Source organism: Idiotropiscis lumnitzeri, chromosome 10 (assembly GCF_059441095.1).
Source record: "Idiotropiscis lumnitzeri isolate Australia: NSW breed Sydney's pygmy pipehorse chromosome 10, RoL_Ilum_1.0, whole genome shotgun sequence".
Classification (NCBI taxonomy): domain Eukaryota; kingdom Metazoa; phylum Chordata; class Actinopteri; order Syngnathiformes; family Syngnathidae; genus Idiotropiscis; species Idiotropiscis lumnitzeri.
Window position 1 is genome coordinate 12,311,247 of NC_142400.1, and position 19,835 is coordinate 12,331,081.

The 19,835-nt window shown below is 40.4% G+C and overlaps 3 protein-coding genes across 7 annotated transcripts; 1 reads left to right on the top strand and 2 right to left on the bottom strand.

Moving 5' to 3' along the window:
- The first annotated feature begins 1,070 nt into the window (after window positions 1-1,070).
- On the top strand, window positions 1,071-12,862 carry cdcp1a (CUB domain containing protein 1a). 3 transcript variants are annotated; one of them, XM_088306563.1, is made up of 10 exons: window positions 1,071-1,305; window positions 3,180-3,377; window positions 4,358-4,717; window positions 4,785-5,153; window positions 6,408-6,605; window positions 6,854-7,222; window positions 7,420-7,767; window positions 7,858-7,945; window positions 8,941-9,365; window positions 11,788-12,862. In XM_088306563.1, the coding sequence occupies exons 1-10, from the start codon at window positions 1,185-1,187 to the stop codon at window positions 11,832-11,834; spliced, it is 2,523 nt and encodes an 840-aa protein (XP_088162689.1). In that variant the 5' UTR covers window positions 1,071-1,184; the 3' UTR covers window positions 11,835-12,862. The 3 variants fall into 3 exon arrangements, with proteins under 3 accessions (XP_088162689.1, XP_088162690.1, XP_088162691.1); XM_088306564.1 differs by having other exon boundaries at window positions 11,791-12,862; XM_088306565.1 differs by lacking the exon at window positions 11,788-12,862 and having other exon boundaries at window positions 8,941-10,664.
- On the bottom strand, window positions 10,547-11,961 carry clec3ba (C-type lectin domain family 3, member Ba). The gene is made up of 3 exons (XM_088306570.1): window positions 11,733-11,961; window positions 11,570-11,665; window positions 10,547-11,214 (listed from the first exon to the last, which is right to left on the bottom strand). The coding sequence occupies exons 1-3, from the start codon at window positions 11,830-11,832 to the stop codon at window positions 10,814-10,816; spliced, it is 597 nt and encodes a 198-aa protein (XP_088162696.1). The 5' UTR covers window positions 11,833-11,961; the 3' UTR covers window positions 10,547-10,813.
- Window positions 12,799-19,774, bottom strand: fez2a (fasciculation and elongation protein zeta 2a). Of its 3 annotated transcripts, XM_088306569.1 has the most exons (10): window positions 19,209-19,774; window positions 17,338-17,446; window positions 17,059-17,178; window positions 16,822-16,954; window positions 15,764-16,029; window positions 15,578-15,658; window positions 15,119-15,194; window positions 14,965-15,030; window positions 14,167-14,192; window positions 12,799-13,719 (listed from the first exon to the last, which is right to left on the bottom strand). In XM_088306569.1, the coding sequence occupies exons 1-9, from the start codon at window positions 19,502-19,504 to the stop codon at window positions 14,182-14,184; spliced, it is 1,158 nt and encodes a 385-aa protein (XP_088162695.1). In that variant the 5' UTR covers window positions 19,505-19,774; the 3' UTR covers window positions 12,799-13,719; window positions 14,167-14,181. The 3 variants fall into 3 exon arrangements, with proteins under 3 accessions (XP_088162695.1, XP_088162694.1, XP_088162693.1); XM_088306568.1 differs by lacking the exon at window positions 14,167-14,192; XM_088306567.1 differs by lacking the exon at window positions 14,167-14,192 and having other exon boundaries at window positions 12,799-13,792.
- Between the last annotated feature and the right edge of the window lie 61 nt (window positions 19,775-19,835).

Here is a 19,835-nt window from a genome sequence, read left to right on the forward strand (position 1 = left end):
GACAAAATTAGCCTATTTAGTGGTATGCAGCCACGGCCTTCTCTGATGGCCCAATTACAATATCAGGAACGCTGACTTACATTTACAACTTAGATGAACTGTATTCATTAATTTCCAAAAATTTAGTGTAATCATTCCATAGCATAAGTCTTGGCGGCCCAACCTCTGGTGTTGAATAAATAAATATCTTTTTGTACAATTTTGTAAATGTAATCTTATCTACCCAATGCCTTGACAATCCCAACCCCAAATTTGAAGACTCAATACGTCAGCAAGCTGGAGCAGCGGCAAACCAACATGCCTACATGTCACGGCCTTGTTGGCAGGGTTGACACGCCAGCCAAAAATTAAGTCAGAATTTGCTCATCACATGAACAGCACTACAACTAACTTACACTTGACAGAACCAAAAAAAGGAGGTCTGTAGCATCTCTGTTGAGTATGATGTATTTCAGAAATCAGAAAGCCCTTTATTGTCATTGTACTCAGGTATTGTGTTTTAGTTTCATCATGTTATTAGATAGATATTGATTGAATAGGCGTGTTAGTATAGATATTTGATGTGCTTGGAGGTAAGGTAGAAGGCTCAGGTTCAAAACTCATCCCAGGCCAAAAAAATACAGAGACCACCGACACGGATTCTCCACCTAGAAAAACACACAAGTAAAGCCTTATTTTAATCATCATTAGCTAATTTAGCTTTAAAACTTGGTATTGCTTGACACAAGGTATTGGTTGACTCTCCCATTAAAGTGACAAGTTATAAAAGCGGGTTAACATAGATAATTAACTGCAATAATTGTAACTTTTGTAATTGGATACATTTCAGAGATTGTACTTTTTCGTTTGGGGTTATCAAAGTAGTAGATATGAATCAGGTCAACATTTACTCTTCTTTTTTAATTTTTTTTTGCCCCACGCACGTATATGTGCTTCTAATTTAACAAACAAAAGCAATGTGTGCAAACTGCAACCGCCTCGAAAAGCAGTCGGTTTACCTGCAGATTACCACGCCTTTACCACACACACAAATACACGCGCACACGCACGCGCTCACGCACATACACGCACACGCACAAACTCACGCAGATCCAGGAAGTAGATACAAAGTAACCTCATCAACGGGTTGCAGTTGACGAACACATTTTTCCCCTGTCCCCCGACGAAGACACAATGAGGGCAGCATGCTCAAAGGTCCAATAATTTTACTCGGGAACAAAAGTGACAGTACCTGTGAATTGTTGGGCAACATGCCGTCTTTGAGAGACGTAGTTTGTTGTCTCCTTTTTGTCTCGGCGGTTTCAGGTAAGTTCAGAGCTATATTGTTAAACTATAAAACATTTGCACTGGGAAAGGAAAGTAGTAGTACGGTGGTGTTGGTTGCGGTAACCGAGGCATTACGCAGATTATTTTTGGTTATCTACGGTTAACGATTTGCGCAAAGTAGTGCTGTGGTTGTGTTGACTTACTGCTTGGTGAACGAAACCAAACAGGACCATAATGAAAATGAGTTTCATTATTAAGAAATGTTAGTGTTGGTATTGGTGTAGCCTTTTTCTTTCTTTTTTTTTTTAACATCTGCCAAGCCAAGTGATATGCTGGTTTTGAGTCAATACGATATTGATCTACATTATCAACCCCAATGTTGATTTTGAGTCATGGGTAAATTGTATGGAAATCTGGATAATCGACACGTTGATGTCATCACCTCAAAATATATGAACACATAAAAAAATATCTTATAAAACGTTGAATTTCAAACATGGACAAGCTCATGATCATATATGACAAGTTTGTAAAGTATAAACTTTATACAGTGGTGCAGTGGTCTCAAACTCGCGGCCCGCGGGCCATTTGCGGCCCGCGGGATGATGGTTTGCGGCCCCCGCCTTATTATGAAAGTTTAATGTTCGTGCGGCCCGCGAATTTGATATGACTGGCACTTTACATTGTAATTAAAGCTTTATAACTACAGAAGTAGGCCTACTCATCCCTATGCTTAGGATCTCTGCAATTTGACAAGATTTTGATTTGATTGACAGGAGACCCATGCGCGAACAGGATGTGCAGTCTGACGGAGCTTTGCATCAGCACTAGCACAGACGGGACTAATTATAAAACGTAGGATTACCTGGTCACAGTGGATAAAATTGAACCGTGAATTATTGTTGAGCACATCTTCAGCTTTAAAACGAGGGTGGGATTGTAATTTTTTTCCGATGTTTTAGTAGGGGTTTGATTGATGAATGTTCCACTCATGTTCAGGACAATTCATGTTCAGAAGAAGATTAAAGAACTGTTAATACAGACATTTGACTCATTATTTTTATTATTATTATTATTATTTATTACTGATTAATTTTCTTATTAATTCCTTAATTATTTTCTTATTAATTCCTTATTTATTTTTAAATCTTATTTTGTGTTAAAAAATAAAAATAAAGACATTTGAGAATATTACATTTTTTTTATTTTTTTCTTGCGGAAAACCTGATGCGGCCCAGCCTCACCCAGAGTCTGCCTCTAGTGGCCTCCAGGTAAATTTAGTTTGAGACCCCTGGTATAAAGGGACAAACTAACATCTAATCAAATTTAAATCGGTTAATGTGAGTGGACAATTAAAAATTAGCTTAGATGTTAGCCTAAAGATTTTGAGGTTCTGGGTTTGAAACTAGGCTAAGACTTCCTGTGTGGAGTTTGAATGATTACCTCATGCTTGTGTGGATTTTCTCCACGTAATCCAGTTTCCTCCCACATTACAAAAAAGAAGTTTGCTATATTGCCCAAAGACTCTAAATTGCCCGTAGGTGTAAATGTGAGTGCGAATGGTTTGTACTGCGATTGGCGGGTGATCAATCTATTGTACGCTTGACCCAAATAAGGACAAGTGGTCAATAAAAACTAGTTGAATGTATTTTACCTTGTATACAGAAGACATTTTGGCTCTGCAGATACCTGATTTGATCATAGACATTCATCGATTTATTTCACAAATGACGTATATTTAAGCTTTGGCGTAGGTATTTTTCATGTCAACTCAATTATGACTGAAAAGCTTCCCTTTGCAAGTTGCACATTTTGGAAAGCATTTGAGATTGGAAAGTGAGAGTATCCAGTATGGTCACTGGTATAATGGGAATGAGATGCAGGCCCTCATTTTCTCTTCTAATGATTTCCAGGGATCCAGTTCATCCCTGACCGAGGCACCACTGTCAACATCAGCAGGCTGACCAAAGGCTCATTATGCAAAGTGTGCTCTGGGGCAACGCGCAATTGCGAAGAGACGCTATTGTTCGAAGGTGGCATCCCTGTTTCAGTGGAATTCAGTTGCTCTCAACCTGAAAATATATTCAGAGTGGAGATCATACGAAAAATAGGTAACATTTACAAATCCTCACTGTTGTCTGAATGTTCCCTTGTAGAAAAGACGGCTAGACACGTCTTTTTAAATCTTATCGATGGTGGTGGGCGAAATCCTTGTACCTCCAAAATCAGGTGACCGCAGAAACAGCATGTGTGTCCAACCAATATCGTTGTATCGTCAAAGAGAGCAAGCCATTTTAAACAATTTGGATTGGTCTGAGGTTCTGCAGGACATCAGCAATTTATACTATCACAAGTCTTGTAATATATGTAATAATAAAATGTGATCATTAAAATGACAATTAAAAAAATATATATTTTTTGTAAATTTACCTAGTTGTCATATTGTATAATTTAATATTACAAAATTGGAACCATTTTTTCAAAGATGATTAGACCCCGTATGCCCATGGTTTGGCAATATTTATTTTTAAATTTTTTGTCAATATTTTTCTAATTTCATTTATTAATTTAGTTGTTTTCATTTTTTTTTAAATAAGGATTTTACCCAATTTCCTCTAATTTTTTTGTGGGAAATCCATATTGGAGTTTTAGCAGAGATTATTATTATTATTATTATTATTATTATTATTATTCCCAATGAATTTCCATGGATGTCCGTTTATATGGATTTTTGCTATTCGTGGGCCGGCCGGGTCCATTTCTCCCGTGAATAAGGGGTCCACTATATACATTTAACATGTAATGTAGAATAAATCATCAGTCAAATAGTTAAATGAATTGTTAGAACATTTAAAAATAAGTGAATTTATGTTTTAATTTATTCTCTCTCTCTCTCTCTCTCTCTCTCCCTCTCTCTCTCCGTGTCTATCTATCTTTTACAAATAGTTACTTTCTTTGTGTACATCATAGACAAATGACCGAGCCTGTCTGTCCGTTTTAAAAAACAAATATGGCCTCATAGCACATTTTACAAAGGTTTCCCATCCCTAAGCTCGACCCTAAACTCACTTCTGTAAATATCTCTACTTAGAATGTACCACAAAGGCATGCAGCGATGACCGCCTGCAAGTGGTCTCAGGTTTCAGTCCGTGGTTGGAGTTCCACCGGAGGTTCACCTGGATCCTAAATGCCTCGGGACCGAAGTCAGTCCAAGTGGACTTCACCAATGGTATGAGGCAAATTCCCCCATCTGAAAACTGTCCGGATAAGCAGACCTACACCTTAAAGGCCTTCCAGAAGACAGGGACTGTGCTCATTGGCAAATACTGCAGGACAGGCTCCATCAGCGCTGCCCACATTCTAAACCAGGGTAGCTTCTCCCTGGATGTCCCACCAGGACTGAAGGTCCAAAGTGACAATTTTGCCGTGTCTGTTGGAGACGACATCAAATGTAAGTTCGATTCCTATTGCAATCTTCTCCAGCTCTTCTTGAGTCTAATTTTTATTCTCTCTTTTAGCTCTTGCCAGAATCACATTATCTCTGTCACAAGGCAGATATTCCTCTGAGTTGCTCTCTCCAAACTTCCCTGAGAGTTTTCCCGATGACGACGTGATGGAGTGGTACTTTGAGCTCAAGAGTAAACAAAGAGCAGCAATCGAGTTCCTTGACCTTACGGAGCCGCGTTGTCTGAAGAAGGAAACTGCGGCCGAGTACCACAGCAAAGGCAGGCGGGCGCTGGTGATGGGCCTGACGGACACCCAGCCGGTCCAGAATCAGGGAGACTTTTCTCTGATTCTCAGGAACTGTGAGATGGACAGAAGACGGGCTGGTTCTCCTGGACTCTCCCTGAAACTCAAGGTGACATCATCGAGGGCCAGCTCACCAGGTATATAAACTGATTTATAATTTGCGCAACTATCGGAGAGTTTTGCCATTACACATCACGCTTTGGATTTAAAATATGGCAATCAGTCGCTCATTTTTGTGTACAGTTTTACAAACATCTTTAAACTGCACATGCTGCATCATCAATATTTATAGAATAAGTTGGTCAGGCATTGTGTTAAAATAGTTTAAATGTAGTGTAAAGCAGGGAATCAAAGTTAGATTTTTTTTTTTCGTTTTTTTTTTACCACTGTTGCCATTCAGATTGATGCATTATATATTAGAAAAACTGGAAAAAGCATTCTTGATATGCAGCTCTTTTCCTAATCAACACCTAGATTAACTGGGTTCTTCATTGAAAATATATTGAGCAGTTTTATATTTTGTTTTTTTTAGCTCTTTAGCAGACCTTTGCAATGGTTATTGTTGACAGATGAGGATATTTGTGATGGAATGAATATTTATATTGTTGTCTTTTTCTTTTTGTTCGGAAATCATAATCTCACCATACCTCTATTTGCATCTTCTTGTCTAAAATGAATTATTAGACTTATTATTAGCAGTAAAAAGCACATATAATAATATATAATATATATAATAATATAATATCTATAATATATCATTTGAACTGTTTTACTAAGGCGCAAGAGAATCAAGTTCCTGCTATTAGTAACAGTTACGTTAAATGGGAGTTGTACAGAGTAATTACTCCACATTTTCTGTAGTGACTATTTTTGTTTTAGCAAATGACCACTAACTCAAAACAATTTTCCAAAGCAGTATGTTTAGTTTTGCTACACATAACAGTTAGGAAGACTAATTGAGATACGACATGTTGATGCAGGTCATATATATTTTCCATTTTTATATCCTGTTGTAACAACAGTGCCGGCTGTGATGGCAACATTGAAAAAAGTGCGCAATGTGGAGGCCTTGTGTGCCGACAATCTTTTTATGTTTTTTAAATGATCTCACAGCTAAGAAAAACGTCCACTGTGCGAGTGATTTTTATTTATTTTCTTTATCAATATACATTTTTGAGACAACTTAGGCGTAGTGATGACATAGCGCATGACTTATAGATGCCCCCAGGTTTGCGTTCTCGGGAAGCTCTTATGTTGCTTCACCGCTGAGTCATGAATGACAGCAGCTCAGCGGGAAACTCCTCCAGTGACGGGCGCGATCTTGTTTTACGTCTGCCTTCGGAATACATGAGGAGAAAAAACGACTTCACTGTCTTAACTGTGCCCTGCAGTGCTTTGTAGCGTGGACCTGAAGAAGACCAAGGGCCTTTCTCTGCATGTCGAGAAACTGAAGCTGGCCTCTGAATGTGAAATGACGATGAACTCTGTGATAACGGAGGCGATCACGATCCCATCCGGAAGCGTTTCTCAACTGTCGTTTCAGGACTGTCTTCCTCAAGACATAAATGTCACAGCCACTGGAATCTTTGGTAAATCCACATTTGACTTGCGCACATCTACATATATATTCACAGCCCTTTCATGTTGATATGAGTCAAAAATTGAGGGAAAAAATTGGATTTATTGCATTTTGGAACACGGCATACGGGTATAAATCAATACATATATGCATAAAATGTGGATTAAGGGAATACCTTAATGCCAAATGGGGATTCCAATTTGTCTCCACCTTCCTCTAAAAGTCTTCATTTGTGCTGTCCTTCCTAATTTTGCATAGGTTGCAGTCAACTTAAAGACTGCCCCAAGGTTCCGCTGCCTCTTGTTGTTCCTCCATTGCCGAGCTGCCTCCCGTCTCCCCTGAACTCTGTGACCTGGACCCTCCGTCCTCCTGCCCACGGCACTGTGGAGCTCACCTCTTTAATCGGACCCTTGCAGCAGTCCCTGCCGGGTCAGCTGTGTAACGACAGCGTTATTACTCTGACGGAAGATGGCGGCACGACTGTCGGCCACTTCTGTCCTCAGGGGGCCATTCAGAAGGTCCAAATCCAGAGCAACGTTTCGGTCACCGTCACCAGAATGGGGGGCCAAGCGCTGAGATCGTCTGTGAAGCCTTTGTTCATGGCGAGTTTGAAAGAAGGGATAGCAGGTAGCAAACTGTTTGCATCCAAGTTTTTAACAATGTGGCACTTTCCTAAACACCTATTGGTCAAAATGTCTTCACATTGCCACACTTTTTAGAGTGCTTTAAAAGGACCAAAATCCATCCTGACAACGCTTGATTTGATTGTGGGAAAATATGTACGAACCCTGTGTGTTGATCTCGATCTCTTCTGTCCAACACAGAAAGGTACATTTTCACAGTATCCCCCAAAAGAGATTCAAGACTCCTTTTGGCAACGCCCGGTTGGCCAGCGGGGATGCAGTCATACGCCACCGTCTCCTGGATTGTCTCGCTCCCCCCGAAGATGGATGCGCACTTGAAATTCGTCAACCTCAGCCAACCCAAGTGCGCCAACCGCCACACCAACATCCGGGTGCAGAGGTTGGAGAGTCTGGAGGAGGACTACAGCCGCAGGGAGGACGAGGCGGCCGACAAAGTCAGCGTCTCAGAGAGCTTCTACCTCAACATGTCCAACTGCATGCCTGAGAGAGGAAACTTCATGGTCATCACGGAGCTAACTGTACAGAAAAGTATGTTTTACTCTGCTATTCAGTGAGGCGGTCAATTTCTACTTTGAACACAGTGAAATGAAACTTTGGCCAATGTTTTCTCTCGCTCAGACCAAGTATTGATCATCATCATGAGCGTGGTCGCTGTTCTGGTGCTCCTTTTCATCGCCGTGCTGGTGGCGGTATGTTTCATAATTAAGTAAGTGCTTTATATTTATTTGACCATTCTTTATTGAACTTTTTTTTAACATTATTATTTATTTAGTACAGAAGCGTGAAACTGCCTATGTGGACTAAACATATTTACCTGGAAAATTGGGACAAACGTATTTGCAAGTACATAAGCTATGGAAAAGAATGTCAAATGGAAATCATGCATTGCCGACATAATAACAAAACCATAAAAACTAATTATAAACAAGCAAATATAAAGCTTTTATTTTTCCATTTGCACATGCGAAAGTCAAAGCCCCGAGGCATTTGGGGGAAAAAAAAGCTATTTTTAGTTTTGACAAGTACGTTCAAACATACTTGCAAGAAAGTTGGAACACCTTTGCAAATACATTGGAATATTTTTGCCGGTCAAAAATGTTTCCTCTGCACTGGCAGTTTCACACTAATTTAGAGTATGGATCATAGAATGAGAAATTATATTTTTAATAAGACTGAATGACCCATATGAATTAATAACATTGGGTAAGAGATGATATTGTACAATATTTGGACAGTCTTATGTAACAGCAATATTAGAAACAGCAATGCATAATATAATATAAACATATTGTTAAACACCTCATTGACAGTGAGCATTATTATCTTTATAAAGGCAATATTTTTACATAAAATACACATTAGACTGCAGGCATACCTAAGTCTGTATATTGTATGCACTGTAAAAATCATTTATTCGTCAGATTGTATTTTGTCATTGTCACTTTTTTGTCTTTTAAAAACATTCATAAAATAGAACACAATCATTCTTTCAATGTTTAATCAAATCTGCAAAAATCATCTATTCAAGGCATGATGGTATTTTCATTTCGTTGAAGTGGAGAGTTAAGGTCACAGGCATGATAACTAGCTTGAAGGAGGCTTTTTTTTTTATGTTAAAGACATTTTAAAAGTCAAGCAAGTTCTAATTGAACACTTTTGAGCTCTTGCGTGACGCTAATTGTCTTGTGTGTGAACAAACAGGAAGAAGAAAAAGAAGCTCGAACATCAGGTGTCCATCTACAATCCCAACGGCGCCAACTTCCAGCTGGGACACAACGGCTTCCCTAAAACGCGTGAAGACAACGAGTCCCACGTATACGCCTCCATTGAGGACTCTCTGGTCTACACTCACCTGCTGAGGAAAGGAGCAGAAATGGGCATCTACACAGAATCGGACACGTACGAGCCCTACATGGGCCCAGCAGAGTCTCTGGTGTCTAAAGACGCAAACAACATTGAGACGGGTGTTTACCAAGCGTATCCGTTGCCACCTCAGCAAGCACCCCCGCTTCCCAACAGGCCTCCCAGCCACAGCCACGCCCTTGTGGACAATGTGATTTACCAGGCCCAGCCCACCTTGGATGAGCACTCTGCTCCGAAGGAGGCACGACTGGAGCCGGAAGGAGGTAACTGATTGGATGCTGGATTACAACCTGACTTTCTTTTTTTTTTTTTTTTAACTTGGAGGACGTCATTTCTTGGTCGTGTGTGTGACGAAGTCATGAGACCTAGTTTTTCCTGCATGGGTTTTTTGCACCAATTTCACAAACTAGACGTGTTCGGGCTTGCCTGTTGCTGGTGCCTGCTTTTATCTTGAGGGGCGGAGCTTCTCTTGTGAACTCAGACCCGAAAGACCCCTTTACTACTTTTGACCAATGGAAAGAAAGAGAACTTATTCCTTTTGAAACGAGGACGTTTTTTTTTTAAATTGTACTTTAGGAACAGGGATTTTGTATGTGTTATTTAAATGCCTTTTAGCTATTTTTAATTCTAGGGGCTCAAAGAGATGCGTCTTTTGTTCTCTGCCTGTATGAAAGGTTGTAAAGAATTTAAAATCTCGGCTGATGACTTGAGGCAAAGGGCAGACTACTCACAGGGCACATATAGAGACGGACAACTATTCACACTCAGGCGGTCACTTATGGGGAATTGAAGACATCCTGCAATAACACATTTGCAGTCTTTTTTACTTTTTTAGCGTGTGTGATTTCCTTCTCGGCTTTAAGAATTAAAGGCATTTATTTCATATCAAACTTTGCCTGTAGGCTGTGACTAATTTGTGGGAGCGCATCTGTGTTCACTGTGTAACGCTGCAGTTCTTAGATCCTAAAATAGAGGTTGAAAGTCAATTTGAAATCACAAATATTTGACGACGCCTGAACATGTTAATCTGATGTAGGCTTCCTCTGGCTGAATGAATTTTGGTGAGGTCTTTTCATTTGGAGGTTGGAAAAGTTTACACAATTCCCCTTTGAATCCCCCTGACTCAGAATCTTGAGTCAGTGACGTGATCAGCAAATAGAGCCCCCAGCATGGGTTTGACAGTTTATGTGATCATCTTGGCTCACAACTGAGCCCCGGGGAACTCGCATACCATTTACAGGAACTATTGCGTCGAACGAAATCATTCACCTCCTCTCATTTGTTGCTGTGGTTTTCATTTTCCAAACAAATCGCTTCCTTCTTGAATGTTTAAAGTCTTGTGGTAATCTTTTACAAGATTACTCACTGATCTTGAAACCAAAATATTTAGTTTGATGCTCACTTTTTTTTATACTAAGCGGTGTACAGAAATGGCATGGGAGCATTTGCGGACAAAATTCATTTTTATTTGATTTATTAGCTGTTGTTACAAAGATACAAATCCAGTGGTGCTTACCTTGAAATATCCCAGTTCTTTTGTTTTCTGTTTTGACAATAAATGCTTTCAAAATACTATGCGGTAGAATGAAAATGGCCTATTGACTATTGATAGAAATGTATTATGTATATAAATGTATTATTTAGAAGCATTATACAAAAATGGATTTTGTACTCAAATGGGGTCTACATGGCATCTTGAAGAAAGTTCTGGTCACACAATGTTAAACTCGCACACGGAAGCCTTTTCAACTCGACAGCTCTCATCAAACCACTTCCCGTTGGCCGTGGTGGCCAACATGCCGCAGTTCTGGCTGCGCCCGCCGTCCGGCTGCGTGGTGATCTCGGTCTCCCAGTTCTTGAAGCGCAAGTTGGACCCCGACTGGTCCAACCACTGGCCTTCGGTCACCATGTCGTTGATGCCCAGCCAGATGGGCTCCTCCGGGCTGATGCTCTGACGCACGTAGGCGTACAGTTGGTCGTTTTCGTCCCCTGTTAGAGGGGTGCTCAGGCTGCCCCCCTTGGAAACGCAGTCATCACTAGCAGCGTGGAAATTCTTCTTAACCGGATCGGCAAGGAAACACTTGCCCGGTACCTTTGTTCCACGCAGACACACTGACAAGGATGGATGGATTGACAGAAAATGTTAGATTATCCACGATGTGGTATACTTTGGATCAAGATCCGAAAACCTTCGATTGACAGATAAAATGAGATTATCATACCCATGATGTGGTATGATTTGGATCAAGTTATGTTCCTTTCTACTATCAGACAGATAAAATTAAATAACTCACGATGTGGTATGCTTTGGATCAAGAGATGTAGTGACGAACATAAAAGTCGATGACATGATGTGGTATGCTTTGGATCATGACCTATTACTTTGGATCGATCAAAAATAGTACCAAGCAAGTATGGTTACAATATCTTTTTTCAGGGTTAGTCAGCATTTATGAAACCAACTTACTTGACTGCAGAGATTGCTGCTCTTTCAACAAATTGAGATCGTAAACAATTACTTCAATTTGCTTCTTTAGTTCCTCAATTGCAGCATTGGTAGTGTCTGTCACGATTCAAAGAAACAAAAGTTAGCATCGCATCCTGAGGTCAAGTGTGAATATTGACCTTACCTTTCTTTGTGCTTTGTTTCTTTTCTGTTGTCTGCTGGTGTGTGCATTGTATCAGCAGAAGAAGGCAAAAGGCCAAGCAGAGACCTTGCACGCGTTCCATGATGTCCTTTCGGGAAACTCTTCAAAAGCACTGTGACGACTTCAGCCTGCAGCTTCGCGTGCCGTTTGGAGCCACACTGCTGAGCGGTTCAACGTTTAGACCGAGACCTCTTATATCGGACAGCGCAAATCTTTTGCAGATGTCTTACAGACATTTCTGTTATTTTGGAAAGCATGAGGGGAGGCGGGCAACAGGATTGCGCTAAAACTTTTGGCAGCACAAAAACAAGACTATTTGGTTTCGAAATGCTTGTTAAATTTGATCAGTATCATCGAAGACCCCCGCCAAGCATATGATCACTGCATATTTCTTTTTAAGCTCTACAAAATACGAGCCAACTAAAGTGCAATATTTAGAAATTCTTATACTACATGTGAAACACACTGCAAGGGTTGACGTATGATATGACAAGTCAAAGGTCAGAGTGCATTCCTTTAGAGCACCAGCCACCATTTTCATCCAATTCTTATTTACGCTCACTTTTGCTTAGCCTTTCCCAAACTTGGGGCAGGGGCAAATTTGGGGGTCATTTTTTATTGGCAGTTAATTGTGCCAATAAAAATGTTTTTTTTTTTTTGTTAGTTTTTTAATTGTACAAGTCTATGGCGACATCATGTGTTTAGCAATATACATCAAGCAGTCACAACTATTTTCTCAAAACTTTATAATGAAAAAATTTTGATGGACAATGTCAGCATCTGTCGGACTGCACTTCATTGTGAGCGCTAACTCTCTCAATAAGTTACAAAAGAGTAAAACCCACTCCAAAATTCCGCCATTAAGTCCTGGGGAGGAATGAAATGTAATGTCATTTACTTTTGATGACAACATATTTGGAGAACTGTGATAGGAATTTTCGAGTATTCACTTGCGAAGCCATTCAAAATTGTGTTTGGTTTTCCTCACATTGGTTTCATTTCATTTTCAACCATATGACACTCAAAGACAAAATCAGAGACACTATCATGTGGTCTTATAAATATATTTCAAACGGAACAGTTGAAAAATAAACAAGCAATGAAGCAGGTAACACATTGTCTGGTAATAAGACATTCATTAAAAATACATCCTGTCCTTTACAATGTACAAAAAGTTCAAAAGGCAGCATGTATACATCCACGATGAGGAGTCCTGCAGTGTTTACTGCTCTGTGCGCGCCAGGCACAGTAACACTTCTGTGTCTGCTACACCAAAGTCGTGACAGTGCTTGGGTCAAAAAGTACGAATTATTACTCAAATGCATAGTCGGTCACTTAATTAGCGAATTGTAGTCAGTGCAAAATGTTTCAGCCAAACACAATCTTCACAGTGGCTGTAATCTCTCGTCGGTGGAATACCGATAACGGATGATGAGAAATATATGAAGCCTGGTTAGCTTTGTTATTATGCGCTATGTTCCCTGATCCCTTGCGCTTGATGGCATGAATATTTTTTTGCCCTGCTAACATCTTATCTGTGTGTTTATGTCTCGCAGTATCAGTGCTGTTTAATAATAAGCAGCAGCTTGTGTTGGTATTATAAATTGACCTCTGTGTAGATTAGCCCGGAAGCCCCGTTGTGCTTTGTGCACATTTGATCATGGCTCAGCAAGGTCGTAAGCACTTTGGATTTATGCAAAGCCCTTTCGCATCGCGCAAGTAGTTCAGCTTATCAGGCATATTCCTTTGACACACAGTAAATGTAAAAAGAAGTTAAAAATAGCAAACTAACACAGACTCATCAAAATCACAAGAAACGAAAGGAAATGACCAAAAACACGAAGAAACATCTTGAAGAAACAACATGCAGAATTGAAGCATTCAATTAATTATTGTGCTTTATGTTTGTGAAAAACAATCTTCATCATCCGGAGCCTCTCCATCCATCCAGACTACGTTGGGCAAAGCACTGGAACAGCAGAGAGATAAATATTAGCAGACTGACGAGTGGGGCTTCAACGTGGAGTCAGTGGTAAAAATCACTAAGTGGAAAATAAAGCGGAGGGGGAAAAAAATAGGGAAATATTACAATACATATATTACGCATTCACTAACCACAACATTAAGAACACACACACATAATTCAGTGTTATATTAAGTGTACACCACAAGTTGACTTTTGGTTGTAAAAGTGTGTGTGTCACATTCTATCATTAAACAACAAAGTGTAACGTGTCATCAGTAGCTCTGCAGAATATTGGGGATCAGCCGTGTGGCATAGTGACGTCGGTTCGTGACGCTAAGGAGTGAAAACTGGGGTCAAAGTGCACCACAGTTACAAAGTGGAAAAGGGACGCCTCAGCACAGTGAGCGACAACATCACAATAGCGCAGGTCACACCAAGAATGTCACAAACCTCGCAGGCCGTCACTCACACCACAGCTTGCCAATGCAAGGAAGCATTAGAGCATGAATTGAAGTAGAAAGACAAATGAATTGGAAAAAGTGGAGACGGTGTGACCAAGAAGGAATGTTTGACACCCAAAATAAATGTTCCAAATATGTAATATTTGAAGTGGGGGTTTCACCTATTTTTTTCGGGGGTTATGTATTGAACAGATTTTCACTTGATGGTCATCATGCATCAATTAATTGTCAAATAATTATAATATTAGCGTTTGTGGTGATTTCAATATATAATTAATTGGAATTGGAATTATATATATTTTTAAAGATTTATATGATCTAAAAACTAGCCCCTGAAGCGGTATAGTGATAAGAGTAAATCTGCATACTATCCATAATAAATAAATGATTACAAAATTAGGTTACAAAAATATACTCTGTATGGGTTATTTATAAATCATAAAATGGAAGATACGGAACAAAAATATAAGAAATACAAAAATAATTCAAGAAATATGAGGGGAACCTAAAAATGGGGTGACTTCAACAGGAAAACATATAGGGAGCATAAATTAAATGAAAGTTCTTAATTTGGAGTGTATTTTGATAAAAACATGTCAAAGACAAGTCATCAAGACACCTGGGAACCGTTTACAATGTGAAAGAAATTGCACATCACTCTCCTTTGACAGCGGCAGCGTCAAAACATACTTTTGTCCACTTTAAGGCAGCTTTGTGTCGCAATAATGGAGGCCAAACAGTCTGCAGCAACATGTGCATTGCAAAATGAACTTGGAGAAGGGCCTACCTTTGAGAATATAGTCTGTTAAGAGGGCCGGAACCTTGTCGCTGTCGTCCCTCATCGCATGCAAAACTGAAACGAGGAAAAATCGAGTGAGACGTTACTTACTGATAATGCAGAAGAATCAAACTTAATGATGCAGGATGAAAAAAAAATTTACTTTTGATCAGGATCTGGAGGTCCTCAATGGAAGGAGGGTGTGCTTTCTTTTCATACGGGATGACGGTGGTCAAATACTACAAATGAAATAAAAATGTAGAATTATCAGAGATAAATAGAGGTCTTGCCTCCACTCTTCTGGTAAGACTCCAACATGCTGGAGTGTGTCTAATTTTTTATTATGAACACAGCTGAGCAGTTTCAGATGAAATTTCAGGATGGACCTCAAATGTCTACTATAAACTTCAGAGGTGAACTTATTTTGACCTTCTTTTAACTTCTGAATGAACATATCCACTTGATCAAAGTTTTTGTAATTTTCCACAACTTTGGACGAGTGCACTTCCTGTTTCAATTAGAATTGGAATTAAAACATTTGACTTCATGAGACCAAGGCAACATCGAGCAGTTAGTGTCGAGTAGTGGAGGTCCAGCTACAACATGAAAAAGAGAAATGAACCTGTCTTGCGCTGCATCCGCTCCCGAAAGTTTGTCGAAAGCTGTTTTGAATAACAGACGAGAGGCCCTCCATGCTAAAACGCTGAGGGCGAAAGGAAAAGCGACAGAGAAACAAAAATAAGAAAATGAAGGAACATAGACGCCATGTTGATACGCTGGCTAAGTAGGCCACAAATATTAAACTCACTAATCCGAGCGACTTCTCCGAGTGGCCTTGTGACATTCCTGCCGTCCCTTTCAGCTTCTTCTTTTTCTTCATCGCCTCGCGGTGCTCCTTCTGTCGGTTTTGCACGTCGATGAGCGCAGAGATGAAAGTGTTCTTCACCTCCTTCTCGTAGTCCAGCTCGTCCCTGAGAGCCAAATGCTGCACCAGCTCCTCCGAGAGCCTCGCGACGGCACCCTCCGTCATCTCCAGACGCTCGTTCAGCTCGGCCACGTTTAGTCTATGCACTCCTGCGCAGACACACGCACGCATTTGTGTGCTGCAGTGATGCAGATACTACACTACATTTATCTAACTGTACTTTTACTGCTTATACCGTTCAAGATGATTAGTGGGAGATGGTGTACATTCTGGATTTTGAGTCTTCACTAAGAAAAGCAAACTTTTTAGCATCCATGTTTGATTTTTAAAACAAACAGAAGGGCCAAGTCATGTGACGATGAGGTTAAAAAAAATCCATAGTATCTCTGTGAATACAAAATACTTAAATATATATCATCGCTGTCGGGCGGAAACCCTGTATGCCCAAATATGGCCAATTTCACAAATCAGTACTTTGCCTGGTATTTTTACCCAAAAATATATAAATACATAAAAAATAAAACTAGCTTAAGAACAAATCTATGATAGCACAGACGTTTGGCTTTGGTGATTGCACCGTGTTCGTTAACCAATGACAGCATAGTAAAATTCTTCAACATTTGTTGGAGTTTTCACTGTTACGGCATTCACCCAACTCTCAAATCGAACCCGCGTCTCTGGTTTGGGCGCGCAGAGTGCTAACCACTGAGCTAAAAATCAAAGATGACAACCCTGCTCAAAACCTTATTAGAAGGCAAAGGAACTGACTTTTTTTTAAAATCTATATTAAAATAATGAATCTATTATTTAACGAGATAAATGAAGAAAAAAAAAATCTAAACATAAATAAATGCCGAATTACTTACAGGGAAATACCTAATAATCAAACAAATATTACAGGACTGTTGAAAAGAATTGAAATGGTGTAGTTCCACACTCACTTTCTTCATAAGTTGGACTTCTTCCGGGGCGGTGATCATCCACAGACAGCATGGACAGGTCAGGCTGTGAAGGGTTGTGCTCTGCTTCAAAGTCTGACGAGTCCTGCATCATCTCCTCAATCTCCTCAATCACCTACACAGCGAGTCAACGCACATATCAAGCCTTCAATTATCCCTCCACAGCTGGCTTAAACTGCATCATCATCTGCTTTTAAAAAGCTCTTCAGCGCCACTCACCTGCTCGGCTGTGAAAAGAGGTTCCTCACCGAGACACGGGACGATGATGGAGTGCATGTCCAGCTGTTCCCTTAGCTCCTCGACTTCAGACGCATCCGCCGCGAAGTCACTCGTCTGACTCTAAGTAGACACCACAACAGGGGGGCGAGTGATTTAATCATCTGTGGCTCGAAGCATGGGTGAGATTTGTCAGATGAATGGAAGAGAGATTTGGCGGGTAGGAAAAGTGGGACACTGTGGGAGAGAGGGAGGGAGGTGTGAAGGGGCGGAGTCACTGACCGCATTCTCCTCCGGGTTAAATGTGGCCATGTGGAGGGAGCGTGTTTGGGAATGTTCCCAATCCATCTCCATCACTTGCCCGTAGCTTTTGGTTAAAGCATTCCAGATCCTGTCGGTGCATAAAAAGCAACATCAGATGCTTCTGTCGGCTCCAATTAATGAAGCCTTTGCTTGAATGCATTATTCATATATTGTCCATAACCTCGTCAAAAATACAAAAACTCTACAAGGGCCACTTCAAAGTGTTCAGTTTGCTTCAGAAATTCAAATAACAATAATAATAATAATAATGGTCATAATAATTAAAGCATTAGCTCAAGACAATAAGAAAGAATGAGGAAAATAAAGAGAAATAAAAAAGAGAGAATGAGGGGTCAAAAATCTCAGTGGCGATACTCCATGCTTATGACATTACTCCAGCCACGCAGACCCATTTATTACAATTAAGTATCGTATCAACTAAAATCTGCACATAATGTGTGAACGGTGTTACCCAAAACTGGCTGGTTGTACCCTGCCTCTTCTGCTCACTCTGCTGGGACAGTAAATCCACAACACTAAAATGGACACGCACGAAAAAAATGGACGGATGGATTTTGCTTTTTTGTGGTTGTAGTGTGCAGTGAGATGACCGATTTCCAATGATTGGTTTTCCTTATTTCGCTATGTATGAGGGACAAAATATGTAAAACATCTCTGTATGATGCGGATCAATGCAAACTATAGTACAGTGTCACCAAGCATTATTTTGTTACTGGCCAGTGACTAAATACGTCATCTAGATGCGACAATATGCCCAAGGGGCATCCGGTAATGTATGTATTATTCGTATGTATGTTTTCCCCCCACAAAAAGCTCAAGTGCAGCATATAACTTGGTTTATAATATAGAACAGGCAGTAGGAGAAGATAAGTTTTTCACTTCTTCCTACTCCCCTTTGAACATGTAAACTGTGCTTAAGATGACCATTTTTATCCCTTTTTAAATATTTTATTTGCAACTAAATTATTCTGCTCTGTTTATATGTTCAATGAACAAACAAACAAACAATCAAAATATCAAAATCAAAATCAAATAAAAATGTAACATAACGAAGGAATATTTTAAAAGGAAATTTGACTAATATGGCATTTTATATGTGCGTATAGTGTGCCCAATATATTTTATATGCATATGATGTTTACATGTACAATATACACTAAATATCAGGGGTCACCAAAATGGTGCGCGCGGGCACCAGCAAGGAGCGCATGAGTACATAATTTGCAGGCCTTTCCTAAAATATAATTCACCACTGATTGGACATTGTGATTTTCTATGAATGTTGTAGAAAAGATCATTTGAAAATGTTAACAGGGGCAGAGATTCATAGAAAAGTGTTGCATATCTGTTTCCTAACTACGGTGAGAAATTATTAACATAATCAGTATCTTCACTAAAATGTACATAATTAAAAATAACACAAAACCAGAACATCTGTAAAGGCAAATATGGAGCAAATTTGTTATTTCAGAAGTGTGTATCAAACTGGTCGCCCTTTGTCAATAAGTAATCAAGAAGTAGCTCTCAGTTTAAAAAAAATGTTGCTGGCCCCCTGTATGATAAAGAAACATGCGGGGGGGGGGGTTGATTTTCTGTTTACGATGCTCGAACGCTGAGCTTGTTTTTGCGCTTGCGTGCATACTCTACGTACAAATACGTCACCACGTCGTAAACCGATATACTCCTTTTTTTAATACATATATATGTTATGCACGACTGTTGTTCTTTTTAAAGTGGTAGCACAACCAATGACGTCATTTACAGCGCTTCTTTATGTCCAAAATACATCCACAGAAGGATTGATACAGGGCAATAATGTCACTACTCACTCGTCTCCCTGCAGAAACGCGTCCTCGGTGATCAACGTTAACGCGTCGCTGTTGCCCATCGTGGAGGAGCTCACATCCCCGAAGCACAAAGATAAAGTCCTTTCTAAATCGCCCACCAGGTCCCCCGTGGACGTAGTAGCACCGGTTTCCCCATGGAACTCCGGAGGTCCCCCATCATCATTGCTGTCGACAGCATCCAGGAAAAGCGTCTCCGCGGCGGGCACGGTTCCTTTCAGCGGCCGATCTGCACACAAATTCGGCCAGCCGTCGTCCAGAGGAGCGACAGGCGCCGCCATAGCCCGCCCGGGGCAGCCTACTGGCTGTGGCAGAATAGAGGTGGATGGTCGGGGTTGGCAGGCCGTGGCATCCCCACTCTTCTTCTCCTCAAGCCCGCAGCGAGGCCGCCAGGCAGCCTTCCTGCAGCCGCGGCGCAGGCTGCATGTAGCCGACTAGTGGCGGCTTCACCCCTCGCATACTGGCCACCAACACAACACACATCAATCACTCGTCTTACTTCTTCATGTGCAGTGCTCCCAGCCCAGCAATGTTTGAATCTCTCGTGTATTGTTTACCATTTCCAAACAAGTAAGCTAAGTGATAGCGCCCTCTATGGGATACAACAAGACA